The sequence below is a fragment of the Callorhinus ursinus genome, unplaced genomic scaffold (assembly GCF_003265705.2).
Source record: "Callorhinus ursinus isolate GAN/ISIS: 27379988/994484 unplaced genomic scaffold, GSC_fseal_2.0 scaffold7, whole genome shotgun sequence".
Taxonomy (NCBI): Eukaryota; Metazoa; Chordata; class Mammalia; order Carnivora; family Otariidae; genus Callorhinus; species Callorhinus ursinus.
The window spans coordinates 46,894,839-46,920,188 of record NW_027397069.1 but is presented as its reverse complement, the minus strand read 5'-3'; the positions used below and the strand labels follow the sequence as shown (position 1 = coordinate 46,920,188).

The 25,350-nt window shown below is 44.8% G+C and overlaps 1 protein-coding gene across 2 annotated transcripts; it reads right to left on the bottom strand.

Moving 5' to 3' along the window:
- Positions 1–204: 204 nt before the first annotated feature.
- Positions 205–25,146, bottom strand: CNMD (chondromodulin). Of its 2 annotated transcripts, none has more exons than XM_025874800.2 (7): positions 24,918–25,146; positions 24,387–24,527; positions 19,572–19,712; positions 12,464–12,577; positions 7,998–8,151; positions 4,013–4,179; positions 205–417 (listed from the first exon to the last, which is right to left on the bottom strand). In XM_025874800.2, exons 1-7 carry the CDS (start codon positions 25,068–25,070, stop codon positions 205–207), a joined length of 1,083 nt encoding a protein of 360 aa, XP_025730585.2. In that variant the 5' UTR covers positions 25,071–25,146. The 2 variants fall into 2 exon arrangements, with proteins under 2 accessions (XP_025730585.2, XP_025730584.2); XM_025874799.2 differs by having other exon boundaries at positions 205–420; positions 24,918–25,141.
- Between the last annotated feature and the right edge of the window lie 204 nt (positions 25,147–25,350).

Below are 25,350 nucleotides of genomic sequence, written 5' to 3'. Positions count from 1 at the left end.
GGCATTTTAGAGTCATACTACCCTTTCAGTACATTTGCACCTTCTGGATAAAGTTCTGTAAAGCAATTGAGAGCTTTTGTTAAAAGTATCTTGAATAACATTGCATAAAATACTTTGTGGTTCCTTCAGCCTCAAGATCCCTCATACTCTGGTTGTCTCTTGAGTTAGTTTTTATGGTACAAGCACCTGGTATAAGAAGTGATTTCACACCATGCCCAAGATGCGGGCCACCCACCAGCTACATGGCATGACGACTCTGCAGGCTGAACGGCAACCTTGATAATTATAAGGCCATGGGTAGTAGCCCCCCAGGGGTTCACAGATCTTCTGGCAATGAGTGTAGCTCCGTCTACATTCTATACAGCAGATTCCTTCATGATCCAGTCTCGGGTCAAATGTCATGCCTTCCCCTTCCTGCTGCTGTCAATTAAAAGGTAATTATTTATGTTTTCTTCATAATGAGAATTAGCATGCACATTATTTTAAAATAAGATCCTGAATGTTTCAGTGGTACAAGAAATGAGCATAATTTTCTGTAAGAGGTTTTCAATCTTGATTATAACCTTGTAATTCAGAATTCCTTCTAAAACATCAAGGAACCTCCATCTGTCACTGGCAGGAGGGTGGTTTTTTTGTTTTTAATATTACGAAGTTTCTCCATGCCTTTAATGAGCCATGATTCCCACTCAGTAGTGACTCAGCTTGTCTTAAGTTAGGCAAACAAAAAGGAAACATTCAAAAGTAGCATTTCTGCCACTACTAACTGAGTCAGTGGAACACTGGTGCCATTTTGTACTGCTGGCCTCCAGGGCTCTTGGAGCACCTTTTGAAAAGTCACTGATGTAGGCTAACAGGTTGCTGTTAAAACTGCACTGGCTAACACTGACGTCATTTAGATTCTGCTTTCATTTCAACCTGAAGGTGTCTATAACACTCAGGAAAAGGCACCGTATAATGTCTAAAAATTCAAGACCTTAAACTTCATTTTCTAGTTTCTATGTGCCATTATTACTACATAAACAAAATCATGGAGTAAAAATCACCTACACAATCCACATTTTCACTGCCGGAGATACCACAGAACTGGAAGGAACTTGCCCTCTGGCAAGTCTATCTGGTTTTCCTTTTCATAGGTTCCTAGGGGTTTAGATTCTGCATTCTCTTTAATATGTTATTGAGTTATATTGCCAAGAAGCCCTTAATGTGTATTCTTTATTCACTTGAAGTCTCTTTCCTTGAGGGACTTGAACTTGGGGAGATGTAGCACCAAACATAGGTTAGGCTTGAGCAGAGTGAACCTTGCAACCCTATCACCTTTGCTGGTATACAAACAAGTCTTAACTTTTGGGGGGGGGGTGCTTTTTATTATTAGGAATATCAAACATATTGGAAAGTGGAGAAAATTGTGTGCTGTACATCATCTAGTTTTGATAGTTGCTAACCTTTTGTCAAATGTGCTTGACCTTTTCTGAAGTATTTTAAATTTTGAAGTGACTTTAAAGAGAACTGAAAGTATTGTGACATTTCACCCATAAATACATTAAAGTACGCCTCTAAAACAGTATTTTGCCTACACAACTACAATGCCATTATCATATCTAACAAAATTGATAATTCCTTAACACCATCTGATAGAGCTTATGTTCAGATTTTATCATCAAAATACTTGCCTTACTCTCTCAAACCATTTTTTTCTTTATTCTTCAGACTTGCTATTTTTTTTCCCCCCTTATCTCTTGAACTAGGTTCATCTGGGACGGCAAAAAGAAAACCACCTCATTTACTGATTGTAGCTGACTTTTCCAGGGTAGGGGGAGTCAAAAGCCTGTCGGTTGAGACATGGCCTCATCTGAGGGTTCAACAAAGGTTTGTTAGGATTTGAAAGTTGGGAGGAAATCTCAGGTTATTGCCCCGGAATACTTCCTTAAAGGAACATGTGAAGGACTGAGATCATGGGGAGATGTTTCTTCTTAAAGCTGAGCGTGAAATAAAGGGAAAACTAATAGAATTGGGAGTTTTTCAAAGAAAATGGATCACTCAAGTCTGAAAGCAAGGCAAAGTCACATCCTGCCCTCTGTGAAGGGGCTGATGCCCTCTCCTTTGAACCAGATTTAGCTAGCCCAGCTACCTGGGGAAGAAACTATATTAAATTTTCTGTTTGCCTATTCAGATTTATTTATTTTTTTACTATTTGAGCTTTAGGGAATGAAGTACTGTGGTGTCCTGAATTTTCCAATAAGCCTTGGGTCATTTAAAAAATACTTTTTGCTCTAAATCTTTCTAAAATATGTTAGTCTAAAATGATAAACTAGAAAATAAATTTTAACACATGAAACAGTATAGTACTGAATAGGCTATACAGGAAAAAATATGCAAATGAATTGGCCTATAAAAAGATGCTCAACCTTAACACATAAAGACAGGCAAGATGAAACAAGAAGATATACTTTAGACTAGTAAAGATTTTTTTTTTTTATGAAGTTTGATAATGAGTCCCTTTCATTACCATTGAATTAAACCATAGCTGGTTTAATTCCTTGGGAGACAATTTGGCATCCTCCATTAAATAATGTAAAATTCCCATCTCCTTTGAGCCAGTAGACCCATACATCCGTATTTATGTTAAAAAAAAAAATTCCAGGGCACCTGGGTGGCTCAGTCGGTTAAGCATCTGCCTTCAGGGCACCTGGGTGGCTCAGTTGGTTAAGCGACTGCCTTCGGCTCAGGTCATCATCCTGGAGTCCCGGGATCGAGTCCCACATCAGGCTCCCTGCTCAGCAGGGAGTCTGCTTCTCCCTCTGACCCTCTTCCCTCTCGTCCTCTATCTTTCATTCTCTCTCTCTCAAATAAAAAAAAAAAAATTCCAACACGTGTACAAGAGGTATAATAAGACTAATAGTTAATACCAAGCAAGGTCATGCCTACGTTGTACCAAGTTGTGCTAAGAGCTTTGCCGGTGTTACCTCATTTACTCCGTTCCATGACCGTGTGGGGCATGTACAATGTTGCATACTATTAATAGTATTTTATAAGAGCAAAAGGGTAATAATCTACATGTCCACCAAAGTAAACCTAGTTAAACTTCTGTACATCTATCTGCACAATGGTATATGATGTGGCCATTAAAATGAATGAGGTAGATGTATGGAGGAGATACAGAAAAATCTCCAAAATATTGTAACTGGAAAGAAAGAAAGGGTATAGAAGTGTTGTATGCTCTTTTGTGTTAAAAATGTGTGTGGTACACTTTCTTGTGCAAAGAAAACTGGGCAAATAGCTATTATTAATGTATTGCTCTGGGGAAAGTGAGGTGGGAGGGAAACACATTTCATTGTATACCTTTTTTCATTTAAAACACTAGTTAAAAAATTTACGTATTACTCTTTTGCTCCCTTCACTTATGTTAAATAATATTTTTTGAGGATTTGAGAAGTTTTTAGCACGTTAGTGCCATCCTTAATAAACACCAGTGCCCAATGTTTCAGTCTAAATTGTTTTATCTGTGTATATGAATCTGTCTCCCCCCTGGACTAAGCCCCCAAGTGCAGAAGTTAACTCCTGTCTGTGTGCACAGGGCCTGGAAAAGAGCAGGTTCTCAGCAAATGTCTGTTGAATGGGTGAATAAAGTGAATATAAAGGAAGAAAGAGAATACTTTCATTCCATGTGTTGTCCCCAGGGCACATTCTTGGAAACATTTTTTGAATAATCAAATTCGTGATTTGAATTTGTCTTTATGGATTTGCCTGTGACTCAATAAAGGGAGAGCACAGAAAACAACTTTGAATAAGGTTTACAACCAAACTGGATTTCACACCACAGAGACCATGCTTAAATGTCTTATCCTCATTTTATAAACTTTGTGACAAATTCAGATGCATTTTTTTAAATAATTGAGTAAAAATCTAAGTTGACTATTAAGTGCTCATTTGAAACCTCAAGTAGAAATAACCACCACTTCAATGTTACGTTCAAGGGATTCATCTGAGCAGTCATGAAAACATCAGTACGTACGTGGTAAGGGTTGTCTGGATTGAAGGGTTCTGAATGCTCTTGAACACTGGGTCTGGTTTTGTTATTTGGTCCTCCGGGGCCTGGGTTGCCCTGTGGTCCACTGTGTGGTATTCTTGTGGTAGTTGTAACACTTTTTCTTACCAATTCTCTTCTTTCTCTCTGGATTTCTTAAAAAAAAAATTGTTCTAAGTTAATTCATTTATTTGGATAACTAAGGAAGTACTATGATTATATGGGTAAAAGCATAAAGGGGTATCAAAACACAGTCTTGTCTATTGAAATTTGTATTGAGGATTTTTAAAATAATAAAGCATGTTCCAGAGTCTTGGGTTAGTAGTTAAACATACAGATAACCAAGTTTTGGTTTTATAGTCCCAACTGAGGCATTTTATATTGTGAGATAGCTAACAAAAATCCATTCTCAATCCTTTTTCCTTACCTGCCTCTCCTATAGGGGCTGAGGAAGTAAAATACCACTTTTTTCCCTAGCCTCCCTTCCAATTAAGAGAGACCAGATGGAACATTTCTGGCCAGTGAGATGTAAGCAGAATATATTGGTGCAGTTTCTGGGAAAGCTTTTGCTTTCTTGGGAAAAGAGGACTGAAACAGCTTTCTGTCTTGTCTTCTTTTCTTGAACATAGACATACCTGGGTTATGAGAGCCAATTTGTGACCAGAGGGATAGGCACAAGGATGATAAACCAATATGGTATGGGTAGCAAAACAGTAGGCTAGAAAAAGCCCTGGTGATACCACTGAGTAGCTACTAATGCCAGAAACCAACCTCCAGACTTCTGACAAAAACCTGTATTTATCGAAACCACCGATGATCAGGTATTCAAGGCTACTTGAAGTCCTGAGCATTCTTTTCTTTTCTTTTTTTTTTTTAGTAAACTCCACACCCAACCTGGGGCTTGAACTCACAACCCTGAGATAAAGAGTCACATGCTTTGCCAGCTGAGCCAATGAGGCACCCCAGCCCTGAGCGCATTCTTAATGGATTGACTGTATATGTATGAAGCTTTATAATTTTCAGGAGATTTGTTATCTTGGTTGAGTCTTTTAAAATGCTGTGGGTGGGATAGAAAAAGCAGATACTTTTATACACAAGGGCATCAAGGCTCAGAAAGACCAAGAGACTTGGCCAAGATCACAGAATGGGTGGCAGAAACAGGAGCCAAACGTGAACTTCTCTGGCTCCCAGCCCAGTGCTCTAGTCCCATCACACCACCACAGGGGGCCTGCAGCATGACCCACGGCTGCCGAATAACACACATGGGAAGTACCACACAGCACTGGCTTTGGTGTCTCTTGAGTCTCACTCTTGTCATCTGTAAAATGGAGATAATATATCCAATTCAGAGTACTGATAGAGGTTAGAGCTGTGTCTGAGGGTTTTAGCATAACATTTGGCATATAATCACTCATGTTAGGTGATGATGATTATATCATGCTGTGTTATTTCTGAGAACTTAGATGGGCTTTACAGCCATGGGGAGCTTCCACGGATAACTTCTGGGTTTCTGAATTCATGATTGGAGAGGCATCAGGGAGCCCTGGATTCAAATCCAAACACCACTTCTTTTATCGAACTGAATGACCTCAGGCAAGTTATTAAATCTCCATGAACCTTGGTTTCTTCATCTATAAAATGAGAATATTTGTAGTTACCTGGACAGTTGTTGGTAAAGAGTGACGGGACAAAACCTAAAGCTCTAGCACAGTGACTGGTAGCTGGCGTGCAGCCAGAGCTCCGCAGCCACCAGCTGTCACTCTTCCCTCTGAACTTGTCCAGCTGCCACTGTTTCTGATAATACAGCTGCATGATGCTGATGACCTGCCAGCTTGAGGACCCAGCAGAGGTTGCTGGGCCCTGGAGTTGGGGAGCTTTTATTCGAATTAGGTGTTAGGGACCAGGCATCTTCAGAGGGGGTTTTATTTTCTTGATTTTATCATTAAATGTGACTGCATTTATGAGAGACTGAAGAAAAAAAAACACCATCTTTAATGTGTGTAGTACTCCACCCTATGGCTAACCCAACAGTTATTTAACCCTTTCCAACTTGGGGCATTTAGGTGGTTTCCACTTTTCTGCTGTTGTACGTAACATGTGATTCTGGGGTGGGTGTCATGATGATTGAATACTTAAGCTGTGGTCATGCTGTGGGCAGTGAGGGGCCAGGCTACATCTTGGAAGTAGGGAGCATACTCTTTGCCAAAGGGTAAAAGTACTCATCCTATCAGTCAGACTAGCACCGGCTTCACATCTCCACTCCCACCCTCTTTGCCCTGCTCTGTTATTTTTCCATAGCACCTTGTATCCTACCATATGATTTTCTTATTTTAATTTAGTGTGTGTTTATGGTTTCCCCTTGCTACAGTGTAAACTCCCTGAGGGCAGGGATTCTTGTCCGTTCTGCATCAATGCATCCCAATTACCCAGAGCACGCAAATGGCACGTAATAAGCCTTCAAAAAAGTGTGTTGAATCAATGAATGAATGAACTGGATAAGAGGCTTGTCTTCAAACAGAAAGTGATTAGAGCTCTACGTAGTAGCAGAGTCAAAGGCTTTTGTCCCTGAGTGGACAAGGTGACAGGTATTGGAGTAGTTCCTGGGAGGTGGAAAGCAAGAAGGCTCGTTCCGTGTGGAGGCAGGTGAGGAATCAGAAGCCAGCACTTGGCAAAAGGCCATAGAATTGTGAGTTGCGAGCACACACTGCAGCAAGAGCAGGGATGGCAAAGTGACAGTCCGTTTGGCAGCCCTCTCCAGCCCCTGCAGAGGTGACAGACACTGCTCATGGCACTTCTTACTGAGCCTGCATGTGGCCTCAGGATCCTTCTCAACTCTCTCCTCCAAGAGGCCACTGCCAGTGGCTTATAAATTGGATCCTATTGGCTTTGCCTGGGCCAGAAAGTAACCATCTTATCCAAGCTTTGGGACATAATGAGACTTGTGACCTGTAGGAATAAATTAGTGATAACAGAATGAGAAGCCTGGACTTTCTAAGCCTGGTGAGATTTTTTTTTAATTGTGGTAAAATATAAAATTTACCATTTTGACTATTTTTAATTGTACAGTTGAGGGGCGTTCCGTGCATTCACATCGCTGTGCAGCCGTCTATCTCCATAACTTCTTTCATCTGGCGAAACTGTAACTGCTCTCTCAGGATAGTCACTGCCCGCTGCCCCTCCTGAGCTCGGTGGTTTTAATGCCTGTATTTGGTTTCCGTGCCGCTCTCTCTGTGTCCAATAATATCTCTCAGAAGACAGAGTGTAGCTCAGCTGCACTGGGAGAAAGGCCTTCTACACTTGAGCCACAGCTACGAAGTAGGCCTTTGGAGGATGGGGGCAGTGGGGTGACTGGTGGTGAGGAGTGACAGGACCCCTGGGGACGGAGAAACTCGGGGAAAGAGTTGGCCCTCAGGGCTCACTTGCCCTTCACCACCCACAGATAGCTCGAGGGTATGTTCCGGGCTAGCTCTGAACCCCAGGGGCCCTTCATTTCTTTTCAACAGACCTGGAAGCCGATGCTCAAGCCTTGAACTTGAAGAATCTCAACCTATACCCAAAGCAGCTTTTGACTGTCCCATAATTCTAGATTTGAACGTAATAAAGATTCAGCAGTATGACAGCTTCTTAGTCCCTTGATTCTCTGCCGTAGGAATAAAAAAACGTAAAATTGGAAAGTGCAAACAACTTAGATTAAGGGGCAGAGCAGAAAGAAGGGGGGAGTGTCATAAATAAAAATGGAAGATAATGCAGTGGTATTCTGTCTCCCTGATCCACTTCCTGTTAACCCTGCTGCTGTCCCTTCCCTAAAACATTCATGGCAGTCACCCTCCTTCTCTTTGATCTCTCTTGCCAATTACTGAGACACTGTGGCAGGCATCCTGATGTATCTTCCTTGTACAGTCTCAGGCCTGCAGAAGGGCTCACAGGAAACTCACACAAACAGAATTCCCATTAAGAGGATTTAAAATGTTACCTTTTGGGTATGTTGGCTTAAGCCAGAAAATAGGAAGGTCGCCACAGAGTTCTAAGACCTTAGAACTCAAGAAACTGTTGTCCTTCACAGGCTGGTCTACAGCCACCCAGATAAGAGAATTTTCTTCATATTTAACTGGCATGATCTTGCCTTCCTGCAAGTAAGTAAAAATGAAATGCATTGAGCAAAGAGAACAGTGAAACATGCTGTGTATTAAGAGTCACATGCTGGTAGATTATTTCACCTAATAAAAACTTAATGAGAACTGTGTGTGTGTGTGTGTGTTGGAGGGGGTTTGATGTGTGTGTGTGGTGTGTGTGTGATGCATGTGTAGTGTGTGYTGTGTGTGGGGATTTGTGTGTATGGGGGGGTATGGTATATGTGGGGGGTATGTAGTGTGTGGGGTGGGTGTGGGGGTGTGTGTGTAGGGGGGTATGTGGGGTTATGGGGTGTGTATGTGGTGTGGGGATGTGGGGTGTGTGGGGGTGGGTGTGTAGGGGATATGTGTGGGGTTATGGGGTGTGTAGTGTGCTGTGGGGATTTGTGTATGGGGGTATGGTGTATGTAGGGTGTATGGGGTGGGTGTGGGAGTATGTAGGGGGGTATGTGTGGGGTTGGGGGGTGTGTATGTGGGGAGGTATGTAGGGTGTGTGGGGTGTGTGTGTAGGGGGTATGTGTGGGGTTATGGGGTGTGGGGTGTGTGTGGGTGTGTATGTGTGGGGCTATGGGGTGTGTATGTGGTGTGGGGATATGGGGTGTGTGTAGTGTGTGCTGTGTGGGGATTTGTGGTGTGTATGGAGGGTATGGTATATGTGGGGGGTATGTAGGGTGTATGGGGTGGGTGTGGGGGTGAGTATATGTAGGGGGATATTTGTGGGGTATGTGTGGTGTGTGTGGGGAGGTGTGTGTGGGGGGCATGTAGGGTGTGGTGTGGGTGTGGGGTGTGTATGTATAGGGGGGTATAGGGTTGGGTGTGTGTGGTGAGGGGATTTCGGGTGTGTGGTATGTGGGGTATGTAGGGTGTGGGATGGGTGGGGGGTGTGTATGTGTAGGGGGGTATGTGTGGGGTTATGGGATGTGTATGTGGTGTGGTGTGTGTCTTTTGTCTTTGTAACTCTCTTCACAGTATTGTCTTTGCTCCTCTTGTCGCCCTGCCTTTGGATAACTGAAATGTGTGAATACTGAGTGTCCTTAGTGGAAGTGAAAATTACTTGATACCAACTTTGAGACTTAGGTTAATCTGATGTTTTGGATCAAAGATTTTTTGAGGAAAAGCAATTGAACGGACTCTGAAATCCTATAAAGGATAGAGGAGCCCTTCATTTGAAGTGAAAATCCTTTGGGGTTTTGTTCTGCAGCTTCTGAACAACAATGGAAAAAGCAAGTGATTGGTTCTTTAATGTCTTCAGTTCAAAGTATTATTTAACATAAACCATTTCTACATTTCCCAGCTATAACAAAACACATTTCAGATGTTCCTCGCATCAAGCATACCACTGAGATTTCAAAGCTAAATCCTGGATTTTCTTCTACAGTGAGATGCTGAGAACCTTCTGATAACCCAGGAGACAAATTTATTTTGCCAGGTTGTTCCTTTCATATATTTATTAGTTTGCAATAGGTTGGAGAAATTAAAATGTTTTCTCCATATTTTTAGCTAAAAGCAGCACTTCATTTATACTTTCTCCCCCAGGCTTATGGTTGCATTCAAACAACTTAAAGTTATTGGAGGAAGCTAACACTCAGGTAATCCAGTTATTTACCTTAAATTAAATGGCTCAATCCAGGAAATGAATGCTCTTTAGGTATAGCAGCTTTTTAAAGTTATACAAAACTGATGAAAAATGTATGAGATCAAGTGGTGCATAAATCTACCCCCTCATAACCTAAAGTATGTGGGGGAGAGAGTGGGGTGGTAGGGGTAATGCAGACCTATGCATATTACAAGCTGGCAGTGTGCAGTCAACTTGGGGCACACGGCCTTAGCTGCCCGTCCCATCTCACCTCTCCCTGCCCCTGCCACACAGTCCTGCTTCTGTGTGAGGCGGCAGTGTCCCCGCCCCCAGGAGAGACGCTGGCTGCTCGCTTTCTCAGCCTCGCCAGCAGCTAGGGGTGCCTGCGTGACCAGTTCTAGACCATGCAGGTCACACTGAAGCATGCTGGGGGAGCTGCGAAGCCTCCTTTTCCTGGTGAAGGGAAGTCATGGTCGACACTGCTCAACCTCTTCCTGACTTCCTCACTTGAATGCATGGTTGACGGTTGGATGGAAAGGCCACAAACATCAGCAGTGCTGGCCCCCCAGCCAACGCCGGCAGCCCCCTCCCTCCACATTGCCCACTATGGAGGAAAACAAATCCTTTTGTGTTTAAGTCACTCTTGAGTGTAGTTTTCTGCTACTGACAGCTGGACACATTCCTAATTCACGCAAACATGTTGCCTGAATTTGGCTTTGTCCACCAGAGGATCCACCAAGCACAACAGAAACAACGCAAACACAGGAAAAATCATTAGCCTCTATGGTCTGAGTAAAGAATCAGATGCAGACAAAGCTGGAAAATGCTAAACCGTTCATCACCGTGAATTATTTCTATATTCAAATAATTATTCTGAATTGTTATTTGAAAGAGTGAAAAACTGAAGATGGCTGAAGTATTCAAGAATAAAAGACTTTCAAATTATAACCATCTGATGACATGTAATATATCCATTATAATCTACATTTTAGAAGAACTAAAGTTAAGTGAGGGTAATAAGAATGTAGAGCAATATAACTTCAATTGTGAAAATATCACACACATACCCGCACACAAAAATAATTCACCAAAACATTAATATTAACATGAACATCTGTGGAATTAAGCAACCGTGGGTGATTTTCTTCTCTATTCTTTTATGTATTTCCCAAATTTTCTGTAGTGACCAAGTATTGTTTTTAAAAATCCGGAAAAAAAACCCCAAAAAACAAAACACAACAAAAAAAACTTGTTTTTAAAAGGCTCTGGAAAAGTACTGCAAACTTAGGATTAGATCTCGGTCAGCTGCGGCTGGAGAGCTGGCTCTTTGGGAAGGCAGGAGACGAGAATTGCTTCTAGGTCCGTTGATGGAGAACACGGGTAAAGGATTCCGCGTTGCAGAAATTGAGTGATGGGACTGTAACAAAATGGTAATGCACGAAGAGAAGCTCAAGGCTCAGAACGAAGGCGGGCTGGGTGTCATTTTTACAGTCTGTACTATAACGGCCAGCTTTAAAAACTCACCAGTTTGTTGTAGCTTGTGTTTTGTTTTGTTCTGAGACACCTGAGGCTGTTCTCTGTGACAGCAAACAGGCAGTTTCCAGGCACCTTTGCTTACCCTTATTTTTCTTCCTTTGCCTTAAGGGACCTGATTCTGGCTTTACCTCCCTCTCAGGGATGCAGGGAGAACCAAAGCTGATCATAATGGAATTAGTAATTTATAGCAGCAACCGGGTAGTCATTATCCAGTGGGTTCTAAGCCCCGGGGACAGGAGGCAGACCCTTAGTTTGTAGATGACAAAACTGAGGCGCAAAGAATTGAAGCCACATCCATAGCGAACGTCAGAGCTGGGATTTGAACCCACATTTTCCTAACTCCACAAAGTCTATTTTCTTCCCACTACACCCCGCCACAATGCAAATGGAGCACAATAATGCATGTGACCACTTCGTAAGCCCTAAGCATCGGATAAACGTTAAGGTATTAGATGTGTCTTTAGAACTCTGCGCAATTCTTAAAGTAAATTTTTATAAAATCAAGCTCAGAGGCAAGTTGTTCATAATAAATGGAAGAATTATGCTTAAAAAACCTCACGAGTCTGAGATGTAGGAAAGGAATTAATACATGTTAAGAAGCTTAATTGGGCTGCACTCGAGCCAAGGGGAAGAAACTGGAGGGGAAGCCAGCTCAGCTCAGAGTAGGCACAAGGGTTTGAACTCCGCCCCGCGCCCCCCCCCCACCCCTGCTGGAAAGTTGCCTGGCGCCCAGGGAAGGGGGCCCTGTCGTTACTTTCCAGCACAGGTGTGGTGATCAGCCGCTGGAGATTTTCAGGAGGAATTCCCACACTGAGTGGAACTGAGGCTAGAAAGCTCCTGAGGCCCCTTTACTGGAGAGTCTGTCATGAGAAGTCCTTTATATTGTTTTCATCACTAATCAGACAGTCCCCCCCCCAAAAAAAAACATTAGGCAAACAAGGGCCCTGTGAAGACTGAGCCCCTTTATGCACTTTAAAATATGCTTTACCAAAACCTTTAAGGCTACTACATCATATAAATATGATCTCTGGGGATCAACAAGTAGGACCAAAATAGGTTTTTAATTTCTCCAGTAGAGAAGGAATAGAACTTATGTTCTGGTCATGAAGCTATCCAGGAACCAGAGACAGAAAGTGCTGTGGAGTCAAACGATGTCTGTCAGACCCCCTTGCTGTCAAGCATGCCGAGGGTACCCACCAGTTCGGAGGAGATGCTCTGTTTGGTCACGGTGCCCACCTCTGGAACGCGAGCCTTCACCTGCGCTTTGATGTAGCACTTCTCTCCTCCAGCAAAACGGATTCCAGTGATGCCCTAGGAAAGAAAAGTTTATCCATCTATCCATTTGTTCATTTATTCACCAGGTATAAGGATGACCAGAACAGATGGGATGTCAGTACTCATGGAGCTTACCTCTTAGCGTTATTTACCAAAAATAAAGAACAGAGGCGAAGTCAGGTGGTGGTAAGTGCCACGGAGAAAAAGCAGAGTGCGAGGCAGGAATGACAGGATGATACTTTCGACAGTGTGGTCGGGGAGACCCCTGCCAGGGGCATGTGAGCTGGGACGGAGTGTGTTAGTTGCTCCATCAACCCTGGCAGGCTCCAGTGAAAGGCTGCCTTGTCCAGGCAGCTTCCTCGGATCCTCCCAGGCAAAGAAGCGGGCTCCTCCTCCCCCTGACTTCTGCAAACCTCCAGCCTTCATTCCCTCATCTGGAGCTTAGCTCTCCGTGCCTGTGTGGCCACTCCTTGTCAAGGTTCTGTCCCCACTCAGTTATAAGCCTCTTGACATTAGTATCCAAATCTTTTTGGGGATCCCACAAAGGTTCTCGGAAGAGGTGGGCCCAATTCATTAATTCCATGAATTCACATTTTTTTCCCTAAGTCACCGAGCCAGGGAAATAGTAAAGCTTCCTACACCACCAGGAGCTGACCTTTGTTCCTAGACCTTACCGGAGGGACTTGGATACTTTGTTTTTGTCCCCTGTGAGACACAAACAATGTCTCCTCCTTGTCAGCCTAGCGACCAGCCTCAAGGGAAACGTCAGCCTCAGGGCTCCAGGCTCAGCTGACCGCTCAGCCCCGATGCTGCGGCAGGTGCACGAGGCCTGACTGTACATTCTGTCCCAAGAGTGTTTACTTCCATCCTGGTGGAAAGCTGGTGGATTTCATGATGAGTGAGTGGCCAGAAACAATGGTAAGGGTCTACAGATTTTATGCCATAACAGCAGACACCCACAGAAATCCAAACATTTCAACTTGCTGATCCGTTCAGTTGAGACAAATGTCAGGAAGATATGGGACTTGTTCCAGCGTCAGTGCAGCAGAGTGGGGGGAAGAAAAGCATCAGAAATCTCGGGGTCCTGGCTCAGGACTCAGCCCTGTTCCATGAAGAACAGAGGACATTCATGGCAAGTTCTACCCTATGTAATCTGAGAGCCAGCAGCCCTACAAGGGCTGAGGGGGGGGCATGCCAGAGTGCAGAGGAGGAAAGACTCCTTCTTCCTAAAGCTCTTCATGCTCTGCCTGTGGCCTAATGGGCCATGTTCACATATGTGACACATGAGTCCTAGCATCACCTTTTACCCAGGGAGAGGGGCTAGCCATATTCTTGCCCACTCCAGGAGCAGGGACTCCCTGCGCCAAAACCACCTGGAGAGATTTAAAACCATCGATGCCCGGGGCTCTCGGCAGAGATTCCCATTTAATTGGCTTGGGGAAGTGCCCAGACAGCAGTGGGCTTCAAAGCTCCCCACATGGTTCTAAGGTATAGCCAGGGTGACCGACCACCAGGTTAGGGAGAAAAGAACTTCTTCAGGGTAACAAAGTTGTTAAATGACTGAAATAGCCTGCTATAGACCGAATGTTTTTGTCCCCTCGCCCAAATTCCTATGTTGAAAACTCCCCCCTGCAAATGGGATGGTATTTGGAGATAGGGCCTTTGGAAGGTGATTGGGTCATAAAGGCAGAGCCCTAAGCAAATGGGATTAGTGCCCTCCTTAAAGGGACCCCAGAGAGCTCCCTCATGCCTTCTGCCCTGTGAGGACACACAAGATGGGCCAACTGTGAACCAGAAAGCCGGCCCGCAAGAAATGCTCATCTGCTGTGCCTTAATCTCGCACTGCCTGGCCTCCAGAACAGTGAGAGATTTCTGGTGTTTCGAAATCACCCAGGCGCTGGGTGTTTGTTACAGCAGCTTGAACGGGCTAAGACACAGCCTTCGAATCCAAGTTTCTTCTGTACCATCAGCTCACAAACTTCCCCTTGCATCAAAATCATCTGGAGGACTTGATCCATAAAACAGTGTTGGACCCCACCCCCAGAGTTTCTGACGCGGTCAGTCTGAATGGGGGCGACACTCCGCATTTCCAGCAAGCTCCTTGGTGCTGCTGCGGCCGCTGGTGGCCCAGGGAACACATCTGAGAAACACTGCTCCCTGCTCTCTCCTGAACACCTGCTGCTCTTATTCTGCATGTAAATCTAGGGCTCACGGTTTGAAAAACACAATGCAGTGGGCGGGGGGCGGGGGGTGACGACCTGTGTTCTCTTCACTTGCAAACCTCAGATCCTCTGAATATGAGCTGCAAGGGAGGAAACACCATTACCATATCCCCAAAGAACTGAGCTGATTCTGTTGAAGGATTCACAGCCCCGAATGTGAATCTAGTATTGAGTTAGTTCTGATGGTCTACATGCTGCAAAGAGAACTGAAACCCCACAGGGATGGGTCCTGTGGGAAGGAATTCACACATATTAACCACCTTGTCTGGCTACAGATCCATATCAAGCAGCCAGATATATTAAGAGATTAAACAGAGGGAATGGGAAAGCACAGGAAAGCCAAGCAAACCTCGTATTTCTGCAAACAAACAAGGCCTTAGAAGCTGGTCATAATGAAGAAATTTGCTACCAAAGATAATGAGTGTAGAGTCCAATGCTCTAGCATTTTTTTTTTTTTAAGTAAGAGGCGATCTCATTTTAGCTGCCCATTTTTTCTGTCTAGAGGATCTCATGGATTTCTGTGGCTTAGACCAGAAGGTTCCAAGAAGGGCTCCTTCCCCCAAGAGGGCACTTTGGAAATCTTCCAGGGAGTTTTCGGTTGTCACAAAAACGGGGGCTCTCCTGGCCTTCTGTGGGCAGGGCCCAGGGTAGGGGGGCCCGGGTCGCACAGAGCGAAGATAAAAAAAGTTCTGAAGAACTGAGTGCCCCGGGACCTGCCTGGAAAACCTGGTTGGAAGGATCTGTGCCTAGAATCTAACACACTTTTACATGTCAACGCAGTGTGACTTCTGGCACAGTCTCAACGCACAAGGGCATTCTGAAGAATGCAGTTACTCTGAAAATGGAGACAAAACGGTAGTTTGTTCACTGTTTGAGAAAATAGCCTGGTATTTAATTTGCCAGCACACACTTCAGTCAGGCTGCATTTTCGGCTGTGGCACTGACAGTCATGTACCTACCGGAGCAAGCCCATGACGTCATGATGTTTCTGAGTTACATCAGGCTGAGCATTCGCATCCGGAAGTCCAAGTTATAGTATAAATTACTTTTGTTTTATTTTTCTTTGGTGTTATAGTTGGGGCCATATTGATTTTTGTAAACTTTTTTTGAGTATAGCTGACACACAATGTTACCTTAGTGTCAGGTGTGCAAGATAGCGATTCAACAAGGCTCTACGTGATGCTGTGCTCACCACGAGTGTAGCCACCCTCTGTCACCGTACAACCTATCACATATACAGTATATTCCCTGTGCTGTGCCTTTTGCCTCCGTGACTTATTCATTCCATAACTGGAAGCCTGTTCTCCCTCTCTCCTTCACCCATTTTGCCCATCCCCTCATCCCTCTCCCCTTTGGAAACTATCAGTTTGTTCTTTGTATTTATAGGTCTGATTCTGTTTTGGGTTTTTTTTTTTTTTATTTGTTTTTTAGATTCTACATGTAAGTGAAATCATTCGGTATTTGTCTTTCTCTGACTTATTTCACTTGGCATAAATCTGTCAATGTCCATCTATGTTGCTGCAAATAGCAAGATCTTATCTTTCCTATGGCTGAGTAATATTCCACTATATATATATATATGTATATATATATACATATATATATATACACCACATCTTCTTTATTCATTTATTGATGGACACTTGGGTTGCTTCCATATCTTGGCTATTGTAAAAAATGTTGCAATAAACATAGGGGTGTATATATCTTTTTGAATTAATGCTTTCATATTCTTTGGGTAAATACTTAGTACTAGAATTATTGCACCAAATGGTATTTCTATTTTTAATTTTTTGAGGAAGGGTTATATTGATTTTTGAAATCACTAACCTATCTACCAGGTAGGTTACACTATTCTTTTTTTTTCGCCAGCTTTTTAAATTCAAATTTTCAAATATACACAATTAAAAGAATTGGGTAGTGAACACTTGTATATTATTTCTAACCAGGGTTTATGTTATATAAGTGAGTCATTATGCCAGATGGGTTGGCTTAAACCAACAGCATTGATGCTTCTGAGGGTAAAAGTTTTTTATAATGCAACTCATACACTCTGAACAAACCTCTTTTTGTATTCCCTGGGGTACTGACAAAGACCCTCCTTGACCCACCTCTAGTCAGTCTCCTCTGAGTCTTCCTTTTGACTAGGCCCCAACCATGGGCTCTGTCTTGGTCAGTTTATTACAGTTTTAGCAAGAATCCTGCTGAGTTGGCCTTGGTCTGACCACCCTTGATACCTGATCACCCTGGCTTGCCTTTAGCAAAAATCCTGTTGGTTCAGTTTAGTAAAGAACCACTCTATCTCTTAGTAATTTTCTATCCACCAATACCCCTACCCTACTCCTTGGCTATAAATTCCCACTTTTCCTTATCGTATTCAGAGTTGAACCCAATCTCTCTCCCTTACTGTAAAACCCCACTGTAGTAGTTCCCTTTGAATATGATCTGCCTTCCCTTTTTTAACAAGTGGCCTGAATAATTTTTTCTTTCACAGTGTATAGCCTAGAGCCCTTTATTCACGGCTATTCCCTCTCAGGAGGGTTTTTTTTTCCCCCATTGGCTCTACTAGAATCTTGGTGGGGTCCTAGGTTAGCAGGGGAGACTGTTCACGGTTCACAATTTGGAGCCTTTCCTAATCTGCCCCCACCCCTCTTCTCCCCTTCCCCACCTTTCGCCACACTGGGCTACTTAGAACTCAAGAGTGGGGCTGTGCATTTGTATTCAGCACTCCTCTCTGGGTCTGGAAAGCCCTGCTCCTACGTCTCTGCTAGTTGAAATCCTAATCATTCTTCAAGATCTGATTCAGCTGTCATCACCTCTGTAAAGCCTCGGCTCCAACCCCCTAGTTACAAGCAGCTAGCCCCCCGCAACCATCAGTTTGTTCTTTGTATTTATAAGTCTGATTCTGTTTTGGGTTTTTTTTTTACCCTCCCTCTCCCCCTGCAGTGTGTTCCACTTTGTTCATAGCTCTGTCACGTTTCCCAGGTGGACCCGAAGTCACTTCTGCATGGCAGTCTGCCTCCTGGCCTGGACTGTAAGGTCCTTGAGGGAGGGACCAAGTGTCAGTCGTTTTTATATCCCCTGTGCCCACTGTCCTCTGCACACAGTAGGCCTTGATAAACACTTCTCGAATCTGATGGGTGGTTTAAAATATAGGAGAAGTAATAGTGCGGGTACCATCGTGGCTGACTCATGTGTTTTCAAAAGCCCAGGCTTGTTTAAACCCCTAACTGGTTCTATCCATCAAAAAAATGTCCTACTCACCAGTTCTGACTTAGAGAAATGTGGAAGCTATCAAAGAGAATTGATCAGTTTATAAAATATTTGTGGTCCTGTTGGCCTATGAGAACAAAACACAATCAATACCATTATTAGAACCGAAGGATTATAAAACAGAAATATAGGTTTGGGATTAAAATATTTTAAAAGTGTATTCCTGATTCATGCACATTTGAGAGAGATGGATCTTTTCTTATTCATCTGTGTAGCTCCCTTTGCATATCTTGATCTTGTGACACATCATAGGTATTCAGTTCTGTTCTGGATTGAATGATGTGTGTGTGGGAGCCACATTTTGTCATCTTTCGTTGATCAGTACAAAGAAAAAATGCTTTTACCTTGTCCTGCATCTAGCAGTAAAAGCCTTTAACAGGTCCAGAGAAATTATCTTTGTGCATTGACCAGAACCATTTTCAAAGCTCCAACTAACAGGTCACATCCAGGGCTGCAGAGCCCACCCCTCCCCCCTCACCGCCAGGCAGAGCCCACTCTGAAACATAGCCAGTCCTTGCCATCAGCAAGGAATACCTAACATCACCCATCACTGGGGCTCGAAGGTTAGCATCTGTTTGGTATTCAACAGGACTTGTGAACTGCGTTTTGGCATCAGCAAGGGGAGTTCTTTCATTCAAATGAAAAGCATCTCCAGTTTTTCTCATCAATCGGAGCAAGATGGGTTGATGAGATGTTTGTAGGCCAATAAACTATCTGAAGAGACATTATTTTCAAGTGCCTTTTTTCATTATCGAGTCTCACCTACTCCATCTACAGGTGTAACAGAACACAAACAGTGATGCCTTCTCCTCATCTTTGAACATGAAGAGAATAAGATATTTACGTGGGCCAACAGGAGAGAGGGCCCCAAGTGCCACTGTGTTGCGGACGTACACCGAAGCACTGAAGGACCATCGCAGAGCTTGAGGTCTCAAATTGCCTGTAAAGTGAACTTCTGAAAACAAATGTGTTTGCCCCTTTCAAAGGAGACTCGAATGTTTTATCTATAATTGGCCATGGTCAGAAAACATAGGATTATGACAGGGGAATTTCTCCATGCTAATTTTCTGGATTAAATGGGAAGTCTGAAGAATGGAGAGAAGTATGTAAGTAGATCCCACCTGTTGTTGATGAGATTGTTAGGTCATTACAATTTCCCTCCTCTCTGCAGATTCATGTTTCAGACCTTGGAACATTCTGGGATGCTTTGAGCATTTTATTCACTGTGTTACAGAAAGCTGCTTGGAAAGAAATAGCTCTTTTGAGTCCTTCTGCCAAGACTTTTTATAGAGTTCCAAGTACCTGTTCTTTTCAGTGCCAGGGTGTTGTTTTTTTCATTTTGAAACTATAAAGGACAAAGAGTGGTCTTTCTCAGAGACAATATGCTGCATAATGTATGTGAATTAGTGGCTCCATGACTGCCGTAAAGAACGGTTACCATTTGGTTGTGTGTGAGAGATGTTGCTTCTCCCTGGATTGGGAAGGCCTTCCAGGCTTGCCTGGTTAAACTCTCTAAATGCATGAAATATACTTACATTCTGGAAATCATTAACTTCAATTGCTTCTTCAGCTCCACTTCCCATTTTAAAGGTCTCCAGGTTGTTCCCAGTATCTATTTCCATTGACCCGTCTTGTAATTTCCCATTGATACTCATGGTATAATGGACATTGTAAATCTGGAAGTGAACACAGGAGTCAGGGATGCTTTCCTTTTAGAGCAATTCGGGGCTTATCTTTAGACCTGCAGTACATGAGGTAACTTTCACATTGTTAGAGATACACTGAATCATCGTTAATAGTAATATATTTGTATATGAGGGCTTCATCCATACACCAATCACTTAATACAATAATTTCTTTAAGAAATACCTTAAAAGTAAAAGCTTTGGAAGTCTCCAATACTTATTCAAATAGCTCAGTGATTTGCAATCCTGGCTGTGCATACAGGTACCTGAGCAGAATCTCCAGCTACAGTGCATGTGTGTCCCGCCTGGATGAATCAAATCAGACCCTGTGGGGATGGGGCTTGGACATAGATCTTTCTTTTCCTAGGTCAATTCTACTTTGCAGTCAGAGTTGAGAGCCATCGATGGATAAATGGTTAACTGGGCTGTTAACTGAACAAGTCTGCAGTGGCACCTCAATTTGAAAGGTTTTTAAAAATCCTCTGGCTAAGATTCGGCCCGGGGTATGGCATATAGTGAAGACTACAGACAGGGCTGGGATATGCCTGATAGAGAGCAACATGTGTGGATAGCAAGGTCAATGTGCACATCTGTTTCAGCTCAAAGTGGGAGTTAGTCATTTTAATGACTGTGGGACAGGCATCTGGTGTTGGAGGGCATATTGTTAGGAGACGTGTGGGGGAAGAAGGGAGGGAGACTTGGCATCAGAGAAGAGCACTGGTCCACGAATCAGAAAAACGAGTGGCTACACCACTTATCCCTGGGTCTTGGGAGTTGCCTTGGGTGTAAAGTGAAGACTCTGGGCCTCAGAGATGGTTTTCATTTACGTCCTTCGAGCTCTGAGGTTTCACAGAGGTGGCCCAGAGCAGGTGGGACTGTGAGGGTCGTCCTTTCTCTCCTGTCCACCTACAATTTAGCCAGAGCGGCTCTGCTTGTTATCTGTGTTATGTGTTGGATTTCTGAGTAAAATCTTAAGAAAAACAACTCCATGAAATAGTTTTTTTAGTTTACCGCTAAATTAGATCATCCAAAGGGGTCTCTTAGTTTAGACATCTTGTTAGTACACTAACTTACAAAATAATTCACGCACTGCTCCTGCTCAGTGTGTTGCTGCCCTGCTAGAACTTTCTCTGTGTTGTGGGGTAGTAGGTGGGTCTTCCCTTGCCTTGCCTTTCTTCTTCCTTTTTCTGACTTAGAAGCATATGTGTGTGCGTATCTCTCTATATCTTATATAACATATAAGATATAAAATCTTTAGGGGCGCCTGGGTGGCTCAGTCGGTTAAGCAGCTGCCTTCGGCTCAGGTCATAATCCCGGGGTCCTGGAATCGAGCCCCGCGTCCGGCTCCCTGCTCAGCGGAGAGTCTGCTTCTCCCTCTCCCTCTGCCTGCCTCTCTGCCTGCTTGTGCTCTCTCTGTCTCTATCTCTCTGTCAAATAAATAAATAAAATCTTAAAAAGAAATAAAATCTTTAAAGAGGAAGGACTGAAAACTGATGAGAGACACTTGCTACTTAGTGTCAGGTCAGTAGGTCAGAACTGCCAATAGCTCAGATTCAGTTTGTCTGATTTTCTCCCTCATTATGAAGAAAGACTGCTACATGGACAGACACCGGAAGAAGTATCGGTTATTACCAGATTATTACTTGTAGAAAACTCATTATCATGAGACCCACAGAGCACAGTTTTATTTTACCAGTAGAGATGTAGAAATGGCTTTGCAAGCCAGTCCCCTTCCGGGCAACAGCCTTCATTCAGCGGTACAGAAAATACTGGCATGCTATTTCAGCCGACCCATCTCTCCGTGCCCTTCCCTCCCCCCTGCACTTGGATCCCTGCAGTAAGCTCTCCCCCACGCTGGCCTGATCATAAGAACCACTTCTAGCGGTTCTGATTTAGCAGAGCTGGAACAGAGCCCACCAGTCTGTTTGCATTTTGCATCTCAGGGGGTCCTCGTGATCAGCCCAGTTTGGGAAACCTGTTTTCTTTGGCTGAGCCGGTACTTTCTGCAGGTAAGGTTTAGAAAGCGGGCTCTGTTCTGTCCCTGGGCTCTCTGAGCAGCCACTCTTCACATGGGCTAAGTATGACGGTCAAAAGGAGTATGGCAGACAACATTTGTGTGAGTTCCTGCTGCAACAAACATCCTTCGCTCGTGCAATTAGAGGCTTTGTGTGTGTGTGTGTGAGAAAGCACTGCACATAAGCTTTTACTAGTAAGGCAATGCAAAATTTCAGAAATGAACCGTTCCCAAGTTCTTCGCAAAATTAAGGAGACAAAATTATAACACTAGAAGGGTGCTTTGTGGTCCTAATTTTACTTTCCTCCACCACCACCCCTGCCACCTTTGCACCACAGAAGCTCCCTGACCAGCCATAGGACTCGCGTCATTTGTCACCTAGCCTTAGCCCATCCTATAGAAGGAGCGCACTGTGCACGGGGCAGCAGTGAGAGGTCTGTGCCCTCATGAAGTGCATGGTGGGAGGGTCCACAGTCCAAAGCTCTTTCCAAAGTACTGGGCCCTGAGCTCAGGAGGCTGGGCTAGAGGAGGAGTAATCACATTGTCTGCTCTGAGCCCATGTTGCTGTTGGCACCTCAGACGAGTCTCTAAATACAGTGAAGTTTATTATTTGCCAAAATTCTGCCCAGCACGGTGCCTTTACGGCCAGGAATATTTGCTAGTGAGTTTCTAATGAAGCCTGGGTTCTGTAAGATTAATGACATAATGTTTGGGACACTATCTAGAAAAATCAGTCTGAGAATAAAGGCCTCAAGCACTGATCTCATCCCCTCCTCCCACAGGGCATGGTTGTGAGCTCTCGCTTATTGGTGGGGCTTTCCCCATATTTCAATGCCTGTAAGTAATCTAGAGCAGCACCAAATATTTTGGGATTTGTAAAAACAAACAAACAAACAAAACCATGATTTTCTTCATTCTTCTGCCTGTACAGGAAATAGAAATAACTTTGATTGTTGGCAATAAAATGTGATTCACTATTGCTCTGTAGTCTTAGAATTTAATACTTCTCTCTTGAACCAGATTCTTGTGGTGAAATACAAGATGAAGAGAGGGAGCCCCACTTAGGATGATCATTCAGTCTCTCCTTTTAGAAGCTTGTCAGTTAGTGTATTTGCCTTGAATAATTAAATGCCAAATGGTATTCATTTTAATATACATCATGTCTAAAATCTCTACCACTCCCCCAAAAAAGCAAAGCTATTTTTATCTCCAAATGACCTATACCACTGAGGTTTTGTCATCTAAAAGATAGCATTTACATGCGAATACCATACAATTTCCCAAGGGATGACAATCTCAACCCTGCTATTAATGGAGATATAGATCTTGAAGTTGTTCTCCTGTTCAGATTTGCTGCTTTCAAACATGAGCATCTGGCCTAACTTCTATATTTAAAATACAAATACATTAAGGCACTTTTCAAATATACACAAAATACTGTGCAATTCTGATCTTACAAATCGATGCTTGTAAATTTGATATAGTCTCCAAAACAGACTCAGTGCTAAATGGCATGATTATCTACAGTAGGCATTTGAGTTAAAAATACAAATTATGCAGTGATTGCAGAAGATGTGATGTGTAAAATGGTTGAATTGCTTTCAGCACCATTTTCTCTAAGTACTGGAATTCGTTCATGCTTTGAATTTCATAGTGGGAGGGGGGGTGACAAACACCAGTCACAGATCCTCTGAGGGCAGGGATTAAGAAAAAGCCCTTTGTGTGCATCCTGGAGATGGAATTCTTTTCCATTAGTCGAAATAAGCTTACACCAGGCCTGGCAATGGTCATCAAGATAAAATGCCCCCCTTTACATAGGTGAACAAAACGCAGGGTACTTAGAGAACACCCTGGAATTCTGCCCAGTCAAGTTAGAAGTGCTTTTTACACTCGTTGAGAGCTGGTGGAGCTTTAAAATAAACAGTTACATACAAAGACAGGAGGACAGCCATCAGTGAATCATGTACCATTACAGTAACGTGACTAGGCCAGAATTGGTTTTTAAAGAGATTTGCCACCTTTAACGAAGTTAGCCCATTTCTTTTCCTCAGGGCAAGAGAGAAGGGAGCATTCATGGACAGGTCACACGCAATAACAAACACTCCCCAAGACTCTTGAAAGGTCAAATTCATCCCCAATACTGGGTCTGAATATTCCCTAGGACTATCTTTGTCCTAGGTTCTTAAATTCGCAGCCTTTCTCTGCTGGGAAAGGCCTCGGAGATGATTTAGCTCCATTTCTTCTCCAAGGCTGAGGCCAGAGAGGTGAGGTGCCTCACCCACAGTCTCAGGACTGCTCGCTGCTGGCGCCAGGCTGAGATGCGCAGAAAAGGGCATTCCTCCAACTGTCCACTGCATTCTCCCGCTAGTCTACGTTTTAGTATTCTCCCTTAAAGCTCTGGCTTGCTTTTCTACGAAGCCGCCAAGAGCAGAAAGCAGCGTGGTGGTGGTGCGTGGAAGAAGGGAGAAGGTGCCCTGGGGGACCTAGAGGAAAGCGTCATCAGGGGCGACAGGGCCCCTGCGGCCCAGCGCCCTGGCTCCACCTAGAAGGGGACATGCGGGTGACGTCAAGGCCCCGCCGCCCCGCGCACCTCCCCCGGCCCGCGCACCCGGACTCGGGTCCGCACCCCGCGCGCCGCCCTCTGGACTTACGTGATTGTCGCTCCCTTTCCAGAAGTAGAAGGCCCCGATGGCCCCGAAGAGCAGCAGGACCGCCCCCGAAATGAGGACCACAGCTCCGACCTTGAGCAGCCGCGCGGGGCTGGAGGACTTCACGGTCACTGTGGCGTACGCCTGCGGGCCGGGGCCGGGGAGGGGGGGACCGGTCACGTCTGCGCCGCCCGCACCCCGGCACCCTTGCCGCGCTCCCTCCCGAAGGCCCCTTGTACTCAGGTGTGGATGTGCGATAAGCAAACTTTCGGCGGAGCAGGGCCGCCGCCCCCTGGCTGTGCACGCTCCGCCGGCCACAGGACTCCCCCTCCTGAATCCCGTCCCGCTCTCCCCTTCGCGCCCGTCTGGGGTCCCGAGCCCCCTGCACACGCGCAGGTTTGGGCACCCGCCTCCCACATTCGGTGGCGCAAATCCCTGACTCCGGGCAGTGCGTTGGGACACCCGCGCCAAGCCCGGGCCCTGCGTGTTTCCACTGACCCGGCAGCGGGACTGGGGATTCCAAGCCCTACTCACCGGGGGACTGCAAAACTCGACGTCGTCAGGCCCCACCAGGGCGATGGGAACTTTGTCGGAGTTTTCTGTCATGGCTGTGGCCGGAGGAGCGAGACACTGGGAGGCTCCGCGCGCACCCTGGGCTCTGTCCTGCTGCCCCGACGGGCCGAGCATTTCAACGCCGCGCACACGCGCGCGCACACACAGTGCCGCGTCCCGCCCGGGCCAGCCCAGCGGTCCCCGCCCCTTCCAGAACCTCACCTCTGTCCTCCCTTCCCTCTCCCGCCCCAGCAGCCCTGTGAGCTCATCTGGCGTTCTGGACGCTCCCCCTTCCCGCCCTCTCCTGTCTACTGCTCCCCCTCCCCCAGAGCACCCTGAGTGTGTCACGGTGGGGACGGAGGTGGGGAGGGATGGGTAGGCCGAGGGTGCTGAGAGCTGCGATCCCCAAAATGTG

What these genes read in the sequence shown, in the direction of transcription:
- CNMD (XM_025874799.2), bottom strand. Translation starts at nt 25,070, where the DNA reads ATGCTCGGCCCGTCGGGGCAGCAGGACAGAGCCCAGGGTGCGCGCGGA. An exon ending in TCGAGTTTTGCAGTCCCCCG is followed by an intron (nt 24,528 to 24,917) that starts GTGAGTAGGGCT and finishes CCCGGCCCGCAG; the next exon opens with GCGTACGCCACAGTGACCGT. An exon ending in AGAGCATCTCCTCCGAACTG is followed by an intron (nt 8,152 to 12,463) that starts GTGGGTACCCTC and finishes ACTTACTTGCAG; the next exon opens with GAAGGCAAGATCATGCCAGT.